Below are 18614 nucleotides of genomic sequence, written 5' to 3'. Positions count from 1 at the left end.
TTGCTAGTTGGCCCTATCCAAGTCACTCTCAAAATCAAGGCCACTGCCTCCACAGCTGAGAGGAATTTCCCCTAAACTTTCTCTCTTCTGCCCTTGCTATATCACTAAGAGCTTAAGTTGTGAATAAAATAAGGATTCCTGAGCAAATGTGCTGTCTGCATATTTTAAGGCCTATCTTCTTGTTTGTGTTGGTGTAAATCAGAAACAGATCCACTAAATTGACCCAGAGTAGTGGGGCAGCACTGATTTACTTCAGCTGTGGATCTTGTACTCTGCAAATTAAAGGGGAATCAAGAGGGCCATAATACACTGTTTATATCTCCATATGGTTAAGCAAAGATGGAAAAAAGATTAAGCAAAATTTAGGGTTATAAAATTGATTAATATTGACCCAATGTTTTTAGTTGAGAAAGACATTAAGGGGTTATCAGAATGTTCTTTTTTAAATGGCATTAATTTATTTATTCACTCTACTAATTGATTGATCAATCATAATAGCTTCTGAGAAAATTGAAAGAGAAATGTATTTGCTTATCTAGGGTTTTAGTCTGATGGTTTTATTACAGAGCTTTTCCAAAAGCCGTAGACGGAGTGTTCAGGAATATTCAGCTGTTAATAGCAGTTTGTTGTTTTTACGGGGGAAATTCAGAAGAAAACTATTTTACAAAGCATATTTCATACCATTTGTGAACAAAACTAGGAAAAAATCAAAGTGATTAAAGTTTACTCATGTCAGAGAATTCAATAGATTAGATTACAGAGATATATATTGCCTAAACTCCCAGATTGTTCTTATTAAAAGTTCAGCTTAATTTTAGAAATAAAAGTATCCAATCTGATAGGACAGCTTTCACAGGAGCCAAGATGGAACTGTGGACTGATGAAATGCCACAGCTGTGACAAAACCAGACCATATCCCCTAAATTGCCTTGTTCTCCTGCTATGTGGAACAATTTACAGTAGGATGATGGTTAACATGGAGTGTTTATGCAATGAATTTTATTTATATGAAACCACTCCACTATCATCATAATAATCATGTTTCTTTTATGGGTGCTGATTTCTATAATGAGCCCGCTTCACAAAAACATGAACTGATGTTTTTAAGGCAAATTCCTACTTATTGCTTATGAAATTCTGAATATTCCTCTTGCACTGCACTGAATTACCCAGGACACCCCGTCCTGCAATGGGGTGACTGCTGGGCAGTCTCTTCGTAGTCACACAAATGGAGTAACGCAGCGATGAATCAGGCCCACGATTGCTAGAGTTAAAAGCTTTCTCTGCTGTAGACCAAGCCAGTTTTCACCTTCTCCATGTAATTAAGTCGTAATCCTTCATTCTGATATCATCTGTTGTCATGGGGATCTTAATTATAAAAATGAATGGCGGAGGAGTGGGCGAAGACAAAAGTTTCTGCTGAACATCGTTAATGGCAAATGGAAGAATATCTGTGCGAATACAACAAATGGGTGATCTTTTAGCACAGTGTATTTTAAAACAACGATAAGAAGTAGGTGTTGGAGACAGAAGAGACAAATTCGGTGCAAATATATCCGTGTTTGAGAAATATGTGTGGAATTTAATGTTTTAGAACAAGGTTTGCATTGCACCAGTCACACAGTACATTCTGGCACTGCGTGAACAAAGACTTCCCGTTCTAAATCCCAGCTGAATCCAGGGATTCACCTCTTGGAAAAACATCCTCTTTTTAGGAAGAAGTCAGACCAGTTTCCAAAGTTTTTATTCTTCCTGGAGAGGGAATGAGGCTGAACCAGCCCAGCTCTCTCAGCCTGTCTCCGGAGCAGAGCTGCTCCAGCTCTTGCAGCACCTCCGTGGCCTCCTCAGACTTGGTCAAGCAGCTCCACGTCCCTCTTATGTTGTCTGTATATATAGTGCCAGTTTCGATACATGGGGAGAGAAAAAACAGAAACAGAGATTTCCAGTTTAAGCCCATTATCTATTCTCTTATGTCAGTCCAATATAACATTGTTTCTTAGGGTAGGTGTTGCCCTTCGGAGCAGACTAAGAGCAATCTCACACTCGCCTGTGGCCACCAATCCAGGAGGCAGCTCCCCTGCAGTCCCTTGGAATTGAAATCTCTTTCTGGTTCTGTCAAGAGGGTTCCCAGGTTTCCTGACAACCATCAGGGCGTGCCAGCCACCCGCTGTTTTTCATTTCAATAAATGAGAAAGTTGGGGCTAAATTAACACTCCAGCGGAGGTAATAAGGACCGGCTCAGCAGCTGCCGTGATGTATGCAAATTGCAGCTTCACGCATTAGGAGCTAGATGTAGCTTAATTTGTCATTCTTTCCATCTTTTACATGACAGAGCCTCCATCGAATTCAGGTGGTCTTAAAGTAAAGAAAAAAAGGCAAAAGAAAGCCCCCAAAGTCAACTATTCACCAGTGTTTCTAACTTCACCTACAGCCTTTCTGCTGGTGTTTGCCTCCTGATCCCCTGATAATCAGTTATTACTGAGTTATTCTGCACTGCCAGATGCTTTTAGGCAAAATATGCACTGATTTCCAATGAACAGACAGCCTGATTAAGGATGTACTGCTGGCCCTTTGGTATAAAGAGAAACCTGATGTTTTTGCAGTGGTGCCACAATCCAGGAGCTCAACATCCATCAGGTTTTTTCTCTGGAAATGAAACTGTAATTGTGTGAAGGAAGACCTGGGGTAGCTGCCAGTTACTCGCACAGAAGGAATGGGCTGATAGAAGAGCACTTTTATTCCTTTTAGATCAGTAGAGATGGGAATGAAAATGCAAAGAAGCATGTAACTGATGGGGTTTATGGAGAGGTTGTTCTGTACATTAGTTTTAGTGGGTTTTAATCTCTCTAAGAAAATTATGGATATAACTGTGTTAGGGTCAAAAAGATTTCTAAATGAGCACCAAAACTGAAACTCAGGGAGTGAAGTGCATACTCGCTTGTGGAACTTGGGGCCATTATGCTCACAGAAAGCAGAAACAACTGTTTCTCACAATATGTGTTGTGAGAAGAGGGAAAATATCAGAAACGTTCTAAATCAGATTTTAGCTGGCTCAGAGATGCTGCAGCCACAGGATATAAAGCTTAAAAAATGCTTGAAACTCACCTGGTCTTTTTCCAGGCTTCATTCAGAAAGGCAGATATTTCATTCTAAAACAAATCCCATTCAAATGATTTGGAATTTGCCCATTTTCTTTTCCCTTCCTGCCTCAGATGGAAGTCAGTCGTCAAGAGCTATTGCCACAGGTCTTTGAATGCCTTTGGAGGAGATGCTCTTTCCTCCACTCTGGTCACCAGTTCCTCCCTGCCCAATTCCTGTTCCTGGATGTCATCTTCTTAGCCTTCCCTTACCCCTTTCCTTACCTAGAGATACCTTGCTGACCCCTGGCCTGCTGTTAGCAAAGAAATAACAGGAACTTGCCCTGTCTCGCCATTATTTGGCCGCATGTGTTGAAACAAACTGTCACATGAAAGCACAAGACAAAAAGCCACAATGAATTTGTGGCAAGAAACACTCAGGCTATAACCAAAATGCAGGGTCTGAGAGTGCTTCTCAATTCCCAGAAGTGAATGCAGCCCCGGGCTGGTTTCCAGCTCCCTGCTGGAGGCAGAGCTGACACACATCTCCTCCCATGGCTCTCACTGCTTCTGGAGGGAAGGAACCTGAGCACTGGGGTGGGACGAGAGCTGCAGCCAGCCCCAAACTGAGCTACTGGGGCAGGGGTTGAGGGAGAAGCCCCAGAGTGCCCCCATCCTGCTATTCAGAGGCAACTTTGGCAAACTTGGATGATTTACTATTCAGGACACCAAAGATGACAGTAAATCTGGCTGCTGTGACTTTGTCTGTCACTCAGTACAAAACCCTGCCACTCTCTTTGGTCTTTGTTCCTCACTGCTAAATCAGGATGACGACGTTTTCCTACCAGTCAGAGAGATTAATTAGTATTCACCAAGCTGCAGGGCCTGTGTGCCAATTGTACACATGCAGAAGGGTATCCATGTCTGTGTATTCCAATAAATTCTGCATTTGCTGCAGCCCCCCCAGCCTCGCACACAACTAGGCCTCAAAAAATGTGTTGAAAACCCCTTTTGTATGCAGTGGTTATGGTGAATGAATTACCAAATATGAAGCAAACTATGCATTGTTTTTCTGGCAAACAGGGGCAGTAATTCTGAGAGACACGGGCTTATCCCATCATGGGCATGAGGCATCTGTCCCCAAAGTGGTTTGATGATGTTGGTCCATATGTGCCCAGTCCTGAGCATTGAGCTGATGGTGGCTCATCAATGGAGATGTTACCCCAAACATGACTGGCATTTGTAGTGTAGTGCTGGAGCTCCAAACCACGTGGGGAAACTGTGTACCAGAGACAGACAGACAACCTGAACTGTCTACCCACCCATGGCTGTCAAGGTGGTAGGGAGGTAGATGGTCACAGTGGGAGCAGGAAGGATGGACCACTGAGCAGGACCTTACCCTGAAAGACCTCAGTAAGTGGTGCACATCCTGACTCAGGCCGGGCAGCAGATATCCTCTTTCAGCCAACGATCTGAGTCACCGGACTGTAGCTTTGTGAGTTCACATGCAAGGGATCTCATGAATTAGTTGCCCATAAGCATGCAGCTGATTTTGCTCAAACCTTGCAGAGTGGTTTATTCCAGAGCAGCATCATAGAAAATGAACAGGAATGAGGATCCCCCCAAAAAGATAAAATTTCTTCTACTTCTGTCCACAAAAAAAAGATGAAATGCAGCATCTTCCAAGTTCCACCCCATGTGGCAACCTTCCAAACCTCTTTCCATATGTTCCTAAGCGTTGAAAGCCCAAATGTTCCATATCTTGCTGCCAAATTCTCTGGCTCAATCCCAATGGCTCTTTCAATACAGTTGGGTATTGTCTAGTGAAAAAAAAAATAATATCATATTGATAATTAAAAATATATTTGATCATCAGAGAGATATGAATGGCCAAGGGGTGCTGTGCTGAATGAATCCATCGAGCTCACAAAGCAGCACCAGGATATCGTTCTCATCCTCCTGAAGTTGCCCCAGAAATCCTTTTTTGTTGCAGAACATGTTGCTGAAGAGATTTGAAACTCGGGGCAGAGTTGGAGGCAGATGAGCCATGGTGAGGGTGGGGAGACACTGGAACAGGTTGCCCAGAGAAGTTGTGGCTGGAAGTATTCAAGGCTGGGTTGGACGGGGCTTGGAGCAATCTGGTCTAGTGGAAGGTGTCCCTGCCTATGGCAGGGGGTTGGAACTGGATGAGCTTTAAAGTCCCTTCCAACACAAACCATGCTGTGATTCTATGATGATGATTCTATGGCAGAAGGCTATACTGTGGGTTCAGTCTGGGATATGTGTCTGAACTGGGCTGCAGAGGGAAGTTTTGGACTCATGCAGACCTTGTGGGATTGGTTTCATCTCTGCCTCATTTCAGAATGAGCCCCAAAAATCAAAGCCTAAGAGTTTATCCTTGTTTTAAACCAAAGCATGGATGCTGCTGTAACTCCATCCCATTTAAACCATTTAACCATTTGAAAGGTTACTGTAACTCCAGAGAAAATTCAGGAATGTACTAGGAAAAGTCAGCAAGTAAAAATAATAAACATATGCTGGTATCAAAGCATAGTATTGTGAACTGGGAGGTTCCTACGTGCAGGAGTTCAGGAAGCCCCACTGATGAGTCTGTAACAGGAACCTGGCCTGACGTTACGAGCCCACAGCAACTGCAGATGCTCGTGACTTCAAATCCCAAACCAAACCACAGATACCTTCACTTCAAGAGAACCCACGACTGTAGCCAAGATATAATAGATATCTTGTGTCAGAGGAACAGGATGAGGGTTGGGGGTGAACTCTCAGACACCATAACTTTTGATGTTACTAACAGCACATGCTGCTAACTCACCATAAGATCAAACACAAAGGGTGCTAATGGCCTTGAGGATTGAAGATGTCCATCTCCAAAGCACATGAGGCTCTGGTAACAATCCTTTGTTGTCCTGAGATATAGCATTGCCCTCTTACATAGGAAATACTTTGCCTTTGGATGTTTTGCCCTCTTTCTCACTGCAGTGCTCCTCATTTCACATCCCTTTTCTCAAAGTATACTTCTAGGTTAATTATTACAAGCATTAATTCAGCCTAGGAGGAAAGCAGTGAGTGCTTTCCTGCACCAGAAGGGATAAAGGAAATTGTAGCAAATATTGTAAAAATTAAATAACTGAGAGGGAACAATCATGCAAACAGTAATGAACGTGGTGCTTAATTCAAAGTAGGTCACATGTGAATTCATGGCATTAAGGTGCAACACTGAGCACAAATGAGCCTTAATTTTGTTGGGCACTTGGTGCCACCACAATATATATATACAGGAGTACACTCCCAGGAGCATGTATTGGCATAAGGTTTCTGTAAGACATTAAGCCACTGCCTAACAACTATTCCAGGATGGCAGAACATCTGCTAGAATTCTCTTGTTGTTCCCTACCATAACACTTACTTTTTCTCCAACATGCATTTTGCACTAGGGATATTCTTTATTTCCTCTGGTACTGCTCCTGCTTTACATCAGTGTGAGCAAGAGCAGAATCAGGCCTCTAGTTAAATAACTAATGCAGCTGTTTTGCTGAACCAGCTTCCTGGCTGGGAATGAATCCAGTCAGCTGTGGATAACAAACCCGGTAATAGAGATTTCAAAGATTTCATACATTAATTCTTTTTTCCTTAATATTTGCAGAGTTACTTTTCTTACAGAATCTGTTAGGCAGATGTTAGGAAGTAATTACTGTACATGAATCAGAGAGAAAATGCACATCTAGCACTGAACATGTGTGAGCGGACCGAGAGAAGAAACCAAAGATACATGAGAAAAAAGCTAAAATACATCTGAGCAGAATCTGCCAGAATTTGCCACGGGGTTATAAGGAACAAATGGCACAAGACAAGCTCTTCCGATGGGCCGTGCATTCATTGTGTATTCAAACCAATGAGCCTGCTACATTTTCTAGCAGCAGCAGAGTTATACTCTCCATTCATGGATAGAAGATGAAGTTAGCCCTGGCTGGGCAGGTATAGTTTCCATCAACACCTGAGTCTTCCAGGCAATACCATCAGTAACCAGTGTGGTGGACACAACCAGAAGGTCATGCTCAAGTATCCCAAAGCATCCTTAGCTCATGGCTTGTATAAACGTAAATAGGACTGATCATGTGAGCTAAAACCCTTGCCTCCGTTTACAGAATTACTGTGATTTTTATATATAGACACAACCAATCTTGAAATGATGGTGGCAGCAGGAACAACATCCAGGATAGAAAGCAAAATTGTTGGGAAAATTTTGCTCTGAAGAATGTAGTTACCTGGGCTGTGGTTTTGCCCAGGACACAATATTCCCTATACTTGCAAATCTGGGTAATCTTTAACAACTGGAAAAGTTACTGCTTCAATTGTTTGCAGTGCTCTGATGATAGATTTCCAAATGAGATGAGAGTTAGTAATGGTATAATTGGGTAAACAAGATCAGGAGCATTAGGAATGGATTCTGCCCTCAGCTTGCCTCCTGCATTGAGCCCTACCTTTTTCTGCCCTGATTTCCCCATCTGAAATAAAAATTTAACTTTCCTTTCCAAAGTACTTCGAAATCTGATGTTGAAATCAGCGTTAAATAAAATATCCCAGTAAGTAATAATAAAAATACTGTGTGTCTTTTACAGCATTTTCCACCACAAGCAGTTAATGCATAGATGAGGTTGGTATAATTACCTTTGCGTTGCATTGCGGCTGAACCAACTGAGGCTGAGTAAGGAAATGATTCACCTGTGCAATGAAAGCTCCCTTAAGATGGCTTTCAGGGCTTCCAGACTGGGCTGACTTTCACACATAAAATCAATTTCATTCAAAAAATAAATTGCACATCAGTAACTGTGGCCTCTAAAATTCCATCTCAGCGTTTATGAACCTCTACACGATATAAAAAGAAATGTGACAGAAGAAGCCTTTAAAATTACAAAGCAGCTAGGATGTTTAATATTTCAAGTCTAAATTACAACATAAACCCTCGTTTTGAGAAACACTGTGAAAGCATCAGGGTTGGGTGCATTTTAGAACAGCATTTGTCATGAAAAAAAGAGCTTGAACATTTGGGTTGCCAAGGCAGAAACAAGCACCACAGACACATTTTACCCTTATGGGGATTCATCAAGGTTGAGCAGTGCAGCTGTTGTCTTAGTAAAAGAAAGTATCAGCCCCTGGCTGGAAGAAACAGGAACATAATTATGTTATGATGAGCTGGAAAACATGCAAAGAAAAATTGGAATGCAAAGGATGATAAATGATGCTTTGTCGATTGCAGAGCAGCAAGAAAACCAGGCGGCACAATAATAACTCTTCTCCAGTCAATGCTTCCAGTTTGGCCACCAAAATAATGCACAACTCTAACCATGACGGAATAGCTCTTATCTTTTGGCTGTATTATCTAGTCCTGATACAATGATGCTGGGTTTGTAAAGTAGATTATGCAGTCATTCTTAGTAATAGAAACGAGAAAAGGAATGGTCAGGTACTTCTCATAATTGAGACCATAATTCCATGGGGAGAGAATTTATAATGTCGTCTTATTCTGATTTTTATGCATATTAAAATTCAAAGCTTAGAACCTTGTCCTTTAAGAAGCCTTTTAATTATATTTTCTGCCATCAAAACTCTGTTTTTACTGAGGTGACCAACATTTTGTGAAGAGTCATACGGTTACACGCAGTCATACAGAAGTAAAATAGGAAATGGCATCCCATAACAGACTCATTATCTGTCTGTCCTCACAGTGACAAGGACAGGATTTCCCTTCAAGTGCTGCAGCCATATGCCTGTCCAGGGTATAAACCACTGAAGTTTATTCTCGTGATGTGAGTGAATCCAGAGGGAAAATTGGACTAATTATATTCCAGCACAGGAAATTTTTATTTAGAAACCAATACTGGGCTGCAGAGATAAAAAGGGACGAGTGTTTAAAGAAAACCTTATCGTGATAAAGGGGAAAATGGCTAAAAATTAATAACAATCCCGGAGGAAGGGAATTTGGCAGGGATGGGCTGTGCTGGGGCTGTGCCCTCTAGTGCAAGAGACCTGCAATGCACACAAAGCTAGGGCAGAATTTCCACCTTTTATTTTGATTCCCCACCTTTGGAGGATGCTTTTTACATATTTCATACTAAGAGTGCCTCAAAATCAGGCATTAATATTCTTGTGGGGTTTTTAGTTAAAACGCACAAATGAACCTCTAAACAAAACATGTATTGCTTCTGTAGTGAAAACCAAGCAGCTCTCAAATTAGCAGCTATGTAGGATGGATCATCTTCTATACAGCAGTTTAAAGGACTGCAACCTATATTCAAGGAGTGTATTTTTAAGTGTGTATTTTTGGTCCTGTCAAATAAGGAACACAGGCAAGATACTAATCACTTTACTCATACAGCTACTGTTTGCAGTCACAGCTTTGTGAGGGACTTCTAATGACAGCATGACTTGCAGAATTCTTATTACCTTCAAAAAAATTAGGGCTATATTTACCACTAATTATTTACATGGTAAAAACACTTTACTACCTGCCTGCAGTTTGCATCTAGGGGTATTAAACCACTTGTAGCTTAATCTAATAATCCTATTCCAAATCATTAGGGGAAGTGGATTGACTGATGGGCAAGAAGTCAGTGGAAACCTGCGCACAGTTTCTGTGGTGCTCAAGTACCCCTGTGCTAACCTTTTATCCTTTCTCCGTTTCACTTGGCAGTCAGTTGTGAAGAGGTGCATGAGCCTGCAGAATTGCAGACTAACGCCAAGTAGTTATAATTTCTCTTTATATTGTTAAGCTTAACCTGATCAACAAGATACTGCCCTTTAACATTTTCTTCCTCAATCAGGTTTGCCTGACACTGAGTTTAGTTTTTTGGCTGCAGGACATTAAATAGGTATTTTACAGGAAAATAAAAGCTGTTCATCCCAGCCCCCACTCCTGTCTTATCCCTGTGCATGTCTTATTCGGGAATACCAACAGCAAAGGCAGATTACACAAATAAGTGAAGCTGAATGATTTGATTCTGGCTGGGGATAAATAAATAAACAAATACAGTAGCCAAAGAGAAGGGCAAATCCAAAACAATGACTCTAAACTGACAGCTTCAGTGGCATTGGCTGCTTTGCTTTCCACTTGATTTTAATTCTTCCTCTTCATGCTTCATCTCCCATTGTTTCCCATGTGCTCCCTCTTGCGCTGTCAGTTGCTCTCTCCAGCTGCTCCCTGACTACTGTAACTGCCAGCTTTTTCTGTTGTAGCAGATTCTTCCATAGCCACACACCTCGGAGAGGATTTATTATTGTATCCTCCTCCTCTGCTATTTCTTTTCCTCCTCCTTGTCAGCAGAAGTTCTCTTTGTGGTCCTGGTGAGCAGAATCCCAAGTGGTTTAGTGCCCACACCCCATCCAACCCACTTCTCAAACCAAAATCCTCCTTTGCAGTTTAAACTTGCGTGGCATCATCAGCCAGAGCAGAGGGATTTCAGGCAGTCTGTTTATCTTTGTATGCCAACAGGATATGATCCATTAAAAATTCATTTTGTGAATGAAAACCTAATAACAAAGAAAATCCTATCCCATTCCTTACCCCACCATCAGAATCACGCCAGCCCGCTCTGCTGTCTCCCATCCATCCTACTCTCTCCCTTTTCTCTAGCCCATTCCCTCTCTTCCCTTGCTGTGATTACACGTTTTCATTCTATGCATTTTCTCTGTCCTTCCAGGAATTTATTTTTTCCCTAAAATTTGCCTTATTTGAGAGTGTAATCCCTTTCTCTATACTCCTGTGGATACTTCGGGTGTCAATGGAGGCGCTCAGACTAAGCAGGGCTCAGCCTTTAATAAAGCAAACCTCTTTCCCTAGCAGGCTTAAGCAATTACTGAGTCAGTGTAAAGATTCACCAAGTCTAATTCTGGTTTTTATTAAGATGTTGATTTAGCTTAAAGTGTATTTCCAAACTGTATTTCACTCCACCAACACAAGAGAAGATGTTACAGTCTCATAAATACTGCATGCTGAGACACCCCTTTGATTGCTCCTGGGGAGCTAGTTTGCAGTAATTGCTCTGCTAAAGCCTGGTGTATTGTTTGCATATCAGCTAGGTGAATTCTTCAGCCCCAATCCACTTTTCTCAGGTGGCTTCTCATTCATGCCTCAAACTCCATACAATAATAAGGTAGCTACTCAGCAGTCACTTCTCATTCATTTTTACCATGGAATCACGAGGAAGGGTGTGCTGCCTATGAGAAGGAATTTCCTCACATTCCTGGGGTCTCAGGGAAGCTGGAGAGACAGGAAGGAGAGGTTGTTTGATCCCCCACTCCTGTGCAATGGTGAGAATCTGAGCCACAGGCTGGACCACAGTCCTGCTGCCACCAATATTAGCTACACAGAGGTTAGCAGGGTATCAAGGGAGTTGTATATCTGGGCTGACCAGGGCAGGCTCTCCAAGACAGGATCTCGCCCTCGTGTCCCAGCAAAGGTCATTTTCTTTGAGATGCTATTTTTATCCCAAACGTTAGGAAGAGATTTTTCCTGGTCTCCCCCCACCTCCCTGTGGCCCTGGGAACTCTGATATTCCCAGCACCGCAGCGGGAGAGGAGCCTGCTCCTGGCATCAGGTTTCAGGGATTCATGGATGGCTGTAGGGAAGCAGTGAAGTGCTCCTGGCAGATAAACTGTGAGCAGGGGAAGAGGCTTCTTCCCTTCTTCCTTTTCTTCCTAATCCTGTTATTATCTGATCTGTATCCTTTAAATAAATATATGTGCCCTTGCTTCTTCCAACCCTGGAATTGGCTAGTGATAGCTCTTTAATTACACTCACTGCGTGTAGACAGTAGCTGGCCTGGTAGCAAATCGTACACCTCCACGTACAGCTCCCAGGGCTCTGGTGAAGACCCCATCTGACCCCAATCTCACTCATTATAAACAACCATAAATGTTGGGTTTGGGTTTTTTTTCAAATAATAGTGGTTACAGAATATGTAATTTTGCTTTTACTGTTTGTAACTAACCCCCTCCCCAGGGCATTTCATATAAATGACACTGGTGAGCAGAATCCCAAGAGGAAAAAATCTGGGTTTGATTTCCTTTTTATATGGATTATCTCTGAGGTTTTGCATTTATTGGTATTATTAGTGATATACTTCTTGCCTTTTCTCAGCCTTTGTTCCCAGAATTGAACTCAGTGAGCAATTGCCTGGCTTTAAAACAATATTGTTAATAGCTGCCCCTTCTTAAAAAGGCCCAAGACCTCTAAGGAGATGTTGTTATGTAAAAATTGACATTTATAATATTATCCTGGTGAAATGTAAAAGGTCTGAATCGGTGCCTTTAAAATAAACAGTTTACAAGTGCTCAATAAATGCTAAGCTCTTACTGGTATGAAGTGACATAACCCAGTGTTGAGATGCCTTAGGGCTTGGAGCTATTTTAGCTCTGAGGAACCTTGCTGTGACAATTTTTATGAGCGAGTATCATGTACCACCAAACAGACCTCAAATTACACAGTGGCAGCCTATGTGGTGCACATATCTATGGTGATGAGGTGCAGTATTAGATTAGGGGTGTACAAATTATATACTGTGTTTATAAATTGCCTTTCCCATGAAGGAGGGTGCAGAGTTAAGGTCTTGGGGGCTCCTCGGAACTATCTGCCTGGCTTAATCTTTCCTGGTGTGGCTTCAGAGTCTGAGAGCTGCGTGTCTAAATGCAGGCAGCGGGGTTTGGAGCCACAAAGAGGCGTCCGGGCTGCGGAAGCCCGGAAGGTTTGGCCGTCCCCTCTCTGAATTCAGCCCACAGAAGCCGTCCCCGCTCCGGGGGTCACTCGTGCCCGCCCCAGCCCCGCTCCCCCGGCAGGAGCGATTCGGGCTTGGCTGGGGGCGGCTCCGCGGCTGCCACGGGAAGGCAGCGGGGGGCGGACAGAGGCCGGTGAGGACTCCCCCGTGGCCGGGCAGCCCCGCACCGCCGCTGCCATGGGGATGGGGACGGCTCCGGGGGGCTCCGCAGGGCTGCTCCGCTGCGGCCGAGGGGCAGCGGCGGCACCGCCCGCTCATCCTTCATCCTCCATCCCTCCGTCATCCCTCCGGGAGCAGCCGGTGCGCACCGGGCGGTGGAGCCGCCCCGCTCCGGTCCCAGCCCCGCAGGGGGGACCCGCCTCGCCGCGGCGGGAGGATGCGTGTGCGGGGCTGGCGACCTGCGATCGCGTCGATGCCTGGATCCCTCCTCCTCTTCCTCCTCCTCCTCGTCCCCTCCCTCCCTCCCCGCCCGGCAGCGCGGTGCCGGGGCAGTCGCTCACACGCGAGATGGCTTCGCAGCGGGGATCGCGTTGAGAAAACAGGTCTCCCCCTCCCTCCCCGGCCTTCCCCCGTCGCCGCGGCCTCCGAACTGTAAGTGGCAGGAAGGAAGTAAAAGTTGCAAACAACCTGCAGCGGCAGGAACTTTGTGAGCGGCTCCGCTGCGTGTGCTCAAGGTGCCTTTGATGGGCGGGCAGCAGCTTCTGGTTAGTGGACTGCAGCTTCCCCACTCCGCCCTCCCTCTCTCCCACCCTTCCCAACCTCCCCTCCCACCACCGCCACTCCAGCCCCCGCACGCGATTTGGTGGAGAAGAGAGGAAAAAAAAAGAGAGGGAAAAAAAAGTGATGAACACGAAGGGGTGAATTACCCGAGCGGCATCCCAAAGAGCGGGGAGAGGAGCCGCGGGCAGCCCCGGAGCCGCCCGGGAGGGACCGACCCCGAGCACCCACCCGGGACCGACCCGCGGGCTCTGCGCGGCTGGCGGAGTGCGAGCGCGTCTCCGTAGCGAGATGCGAAAAGGCTTCTGCTGTGCTTGCATCTGACTTGCGATGCCGGCTCCTCACTAGAATGCAAACCCTCGCACAGGATGAAAACAGGTTTGTCGCGAATCCTGCTGGAAACGCTGCGCTCCCCACAGCCGCCACCTTCCTGTCGGAGATGTCAGGGAAGATCTTAATGATGACACGGTGGCAGATGCCTCTGCTGCGTACCCGCCGCTGGGCTTTGGAGATGTTGAGGCAGAGATAAATCTTTTATGCAGCTGTCTTTTCAGCTCTGTGGCTGCTGCTGCACAATCTGCACTTGATTGCAGCTAAAATATTCTTTTTAGGAGCAGTTTCACAAAATGATGCAAAATAAACACAGATGGGAGAAGTGGGGGAGAGAAAGCTCTAATGAAGTAGAGATGGTGGATTGATCGTCCCTCCTTCCCCCCACTCCAACGCCCTCCTTCCAAAATGTGAGCCTTTTCTGGACACAAAACGCTACATTGCTATTTCAAAGCAGTAAAATTTTGGGGGCTTTTTGGCTGGGGGCTTTTTGGCTGGGGTTTTGGAGGGAGACTCCCATCAGCGGTGCTTGCCTTGCTGGCTGACTTTCAATGTCTGTGGCTGCCAAGCCCATCGGCTCTTCCTTCCCTTCACCTGGTTTAAAGTATGTCTTGTCTCTTCCAACACCGTGCAGGTCACTCTGCCAGAATGCCAGAGGAAAGTTCGCCAAAGCGGAGTCCTCAAAACATCCCGTACAAGGACCTGCCCCACATCGTCAACGCTGATGGGCAGCATCTCTTCTGCAGGTATTGGAAGCCAGCAGCAACTCCCAGGTGAGCACTTCTAAACAAATGTCCTTTACTATCAGTAAATAAGACTCCGTCGGTGTAGTTATTATTTATAGCTCGACTGGCGGTGCAGGGCTGTGTGCACAGAGCTTTACGAAGCCACCAAGAGATTTCTCTCATCTGCGAGAGCCCCTACTGTAAAGACTGTCTTCTCCAAACCTCTGCTCACTCGAGTCAGCCTTACAGATGTCAACCATGGAGTTACTGTCACTTCAAGCCCAGCTGCCTTGGCTGCCAGCTCAGTGTGCTGCCGAGTGCCACACGCAGGTGGCTGATGCCTTTCAGCAATAAACTGTCTTCAAACTAATGGCACAGGCAATCCGGGAGGGATGGGGTGCAGGCTCAGGGGTGGATGTCTCCTCTTTCTGATTTTCTCAGTGTCAACACATTACACATCAGCACCTGACTTCAGTTCAACAGCATTAGCTGAAATCTCAGGGCAACAGGCAGAATACGGGTTGACTGCATTGATTTTGGCTGTTGTTTGGTTTGGGGTTTAATTATTTATAGTTAGTAAATGATTCAGGGAGCTCTTACACTGGCAACTCTGATTTCAAAACTGACCTCAGTAATAATCACAGAGAAGGAACAGGATAGAAAGCTATTACAGTAAAGGGATTATTTAAATGACAACACTATTAGAGAAATTTCTCTATGCTGATTGTGTGCTCGTTATGATCTGCTGCAGACAGTCACCTCTGTTCCTCCCGTAGTTATGATCTTTCTTCTTTCTCCCAGTATCTGCTGGCTTGGCATGTATTTATGCTACCAGTAGTTATGTAGGGAGCTACTTCATAAAAATCTGGATACTGTTTTATTGTTTTCTTTTTCTGCAAGCCAACAGGAAGAGCTGTGTTGATTTTATAGTGCTAGGAAACAGTCACAGGAAAAAGTTATTCAAGCTGTAGTAGGGAGTTAAATTTTTTCCTTGACCACCCAACAGGTTAGATATCATCCTGTGTCTAAATCAGCCTCAACTGTGCCAAGAGATGGATATGGCTCCAAGTTAGGTGGTCTTGGGTTTTATGCCTGCCAAACTAAGGGGCAGTGGGACTAACATGGAGCTGGGAGGTGGGCAAGCACCAAAGTACCCATCCCCATGGGGAGGACAGTGCAGCTACCCCATTACTGCTCCATTGCGCTGGTTGGGCTGTAGGACATGGGTCTTGGTTTAGGTCCCCAGGCATTTTATAGCTGCCTCTACTCCCTGCCTTTCAGAAACAAGGAGGAAAGGTTTTGGCACTGATGCTTTACATGGTCTTGTGCCAACTCAGAGATTTCCTCTATGGTACTAAAAAAAGAACTATCAAACCAAGGTTCTGCAGGGAAACCAGGCTGCCTGGCATTATAATGCTAATTAATCACTAACTGCCCACAACGGTTCCTTGCCCAGTTGCGGAATTGCTTTCTTCTTTCACATTTAATTTCTTAACAAATCAGTATGAATGGATGAGTCTTTGATCCAGAAATGAAAGGATGAGAGAGAGCTGAGAGTTAACACTTGGTGTCTATGTCCTGTGAGTAAATATGGGTGCTCTGTGCACCAAGCAGTTAGTTGGGAGTGAGCTCACCCTGGTTTTGTGACAACAGTGCATGGGCTCGGTGCTGCTCATTTACAAGTGGATCCTAAGTGTGTGTGTTTGCATGTTTGTGTATAGGAGGGGCAGACTGTTTATTATTAGCTCTTTTTGCATTGTAATGCATGAGAGAGATGAAAAGTGCCTGAATAACAAGTTAGTGTCTGGATCCTACAGTCAGGAATGTTCTTGAAGTGCTTTGATAGGCAAACCCAAAATACATTTTTCTCTTTCTTCCCCTCTCGCTTTTCATAAGCAGCTCAGTTTTTCCTGCTTTGGATGCAGGAGCTCAGCAACTTTCGCCTCATTTGAAATGTGCGGCAAGAGTGATCTATATATGTATAGGGAGAGAAAGAGAGACACCTCAGGGGACTTTACAGGCCTGTTACAATTTATTTCAAATACTGAAAGCAATTCTTTCAATCTTCTAACTCAATTGTTGATTCAGGTTCAAATCTCAGCTCTAATGAATGATGCTATAACAGTCAAACAGTGGGATCTTTCATTGATCCATTCTGTATCTAATCCCAGCTAGGGCACAGAAATACCTCTTCACTGCAGGTGCCCAAAGGTTATCGTTGACTTGTCTCCTGTTAGAATAGAACATATCATCCCTGATCCCTGCCCCAGGGAGGGGGAAAAGCGGGATATCTGCCAAAGGAAAAATTAAGAAGTATCCCTGACCTGGGGTTGAAGAGCAAACAATGGCTGGGGAGGCTCTGAGTGTGGGGCCGACTGGCAGACATCACCCCTTGGAGCTGGGGCTTCTCTTTTATCTCCCCAAACAGACCCACAGGGGTGGGTGAAGGCTGTGGCACCAGACCCACAAGGGTGGGTAAAGGCTGTACGTGCTGGCGACTTTCTAGTTTTACTTTTTCTAAATAACTGCTCAGGAAGATGGGGAAATGTTGTGAGGCTCTTTTGCTCCATGCTCACAAATATCCAGGCTCAGATGCTGTGTGGGGTTGATCTGACTGATCAGCCCATGCTGGTGCACATATGGAAGCTTTGTTGTAAGTGCCACCGAGGCCAAGGTTGTCCTGCGAGTGAAAGGCACCTATTGTGAGTTCCTCAGCAGGGTCCGCTTTGTTTCCAAGGAGGATTTAGGTGATTACTTCACAGGAAGCTCACACACAAAGGCACTCAGATGTCATGATGATTAGATGGGGTAGATAGAGTAGGTAGTAATGGGACTAAGGAAGGAGGGTGACAGTGTTTTCCACTTGTTTTCCCAGTGGGAACTGACTCCCAACAGCAGAGCTGGGGACTGGGTATCTTCTATTGCTGTCTGCTGCCAGCAATGCAGGTGAGACTCCCCTGGCCAGCAGCCCTGCAAGCTGCCCGACTTGTTGAGCCAGTTTCATCTTGAGATGTAATTCAGTGGTCCTGTTGAATGCAGCAGAGAAGGAAGAGCAGTGTGTTCTAGTGTTGTTTTCGTGTATTGTGCCAACAGCAGGACTTCTGAAGTGTCAAAACAGGTAACTGACACTGAGTGCTCACTAGGGAGTGCAGAGCTGAAGATGTGGGCAAGGCAGGGCGTTTTCAGGACCCTGTAATGTTGTAAGAGGAAGTAAATCTTTGGTACCAAATCAGGCTGATCTCATGCCTACAGCATGTCCCGGTAGCCAAGGACATGGCTAAACATGGGAAAGCAGTCTTTGTGTAAACAAGAACAACAGCTCCATGCAAGATTAAAACCTCTGCCACCACCCTGAGTGGTCTGACTCAAAATATGAGGTAATGGGAGGTGAGGAATTAAGAAACCGTGTCCTATTTCCAGCTCTCAGACAAAGCTGCTAAGAATAGAGGTGGGATGAGGAAAGGGAAGGAAAGTTGGGAGGAGAAGTCTAGACATTTCCTTTGAGGCCATTCAAGGGCCTGGAGAAGTTCAGAGATGACCTTCTTTTCCTCTGTTCTGTAGCCCCATAGCCTTTTCTGGATGCTTCAGCTGTTCCTGGCGCTGCCTAAATAAGCACAAACTGTTTGTTCTGGGGCACTTTCAGCCCCTCTGCTTGACCTCAGATAAACCCTGTGAGATTTATTGACCCAGAGTAGTTTATTCCAAAGGTGCTAATAGCCTGCAGCCACCATTGACTTCAGCTAAAGTGATGCTCAACTCTCTCTCTGTAGATCAGCCACTCTCTCAACCCACTTGAGGCTTGAGACACTTGTAGTTAGAGGATGCTTTTGAAGATGTGGGTTCCAGACATCCTTGTATCTGAGCTTCCTTGTTCATCCCACAGAAATCATTACCAGGCTGGTTAGCATGATGCTTGCATGTCTCCATGCGGTGGTCTCTAGGTGTAGTTAGATGATTGGAACTGGAGTGGTCTG

At 44.9% G+C, this 18614-nt stretch overlaps 1 protein-coding gene across 5 annotated transcripts in view; it reads left to right on the top strand.

The window, feature by feature from the left end:
* The window catches only part of MGLL (monoglyceride lipase), an 88814-nt gene that overhangs the window by 21919 nt on the left and 48281 nt on the right, over window positions 1–18614 (top strand). Inside the window, exons 1-2 of one of the 5 annotated variants that reach the window (XM_030500867.1) lie at window positions 13352–13459; window positions 14550–14688. In XM_030500867.1, coding sequence (XP_030356727.1) covers window positions 14564–14688 — 125 coding nt within the window. In that variant the 5' untranslated portion in view covers window positions 13352–13459; window positions 14550–14563. Of the gene's footprint in view, window positions 1–13351; window positions 13460–13485; window positions 13573–13614; window positions 13964–14048; window positions 14326–14549; window positions 14689–18614 lie in introns of those variants that run through there. The other 4 variants (XM_030500866.1, XM_030500864.1, XM_030500865.1 and 1 more) reach the window with 4 other exon arrangements.

This window comes from Strigops habroptila, chromosome 11, assembly GCF_004027225.2.
Source record: "Strigops habroptila isolate Jane chromosome 11, bStrHab1.2.pri, whole genome shotgun sequence".
Taxonomy (NCBI): domain Eukaryota; kingdom Metazoa; phylum Chordata; class Aves; order Psittaciformes; family Psittacidae; genus Strigops; species Strigops habroptila.
Note: the sequence above shows the minus strand (reverse complement) of the source record. Positions and strands in the feature narration are given on the sequence as shown.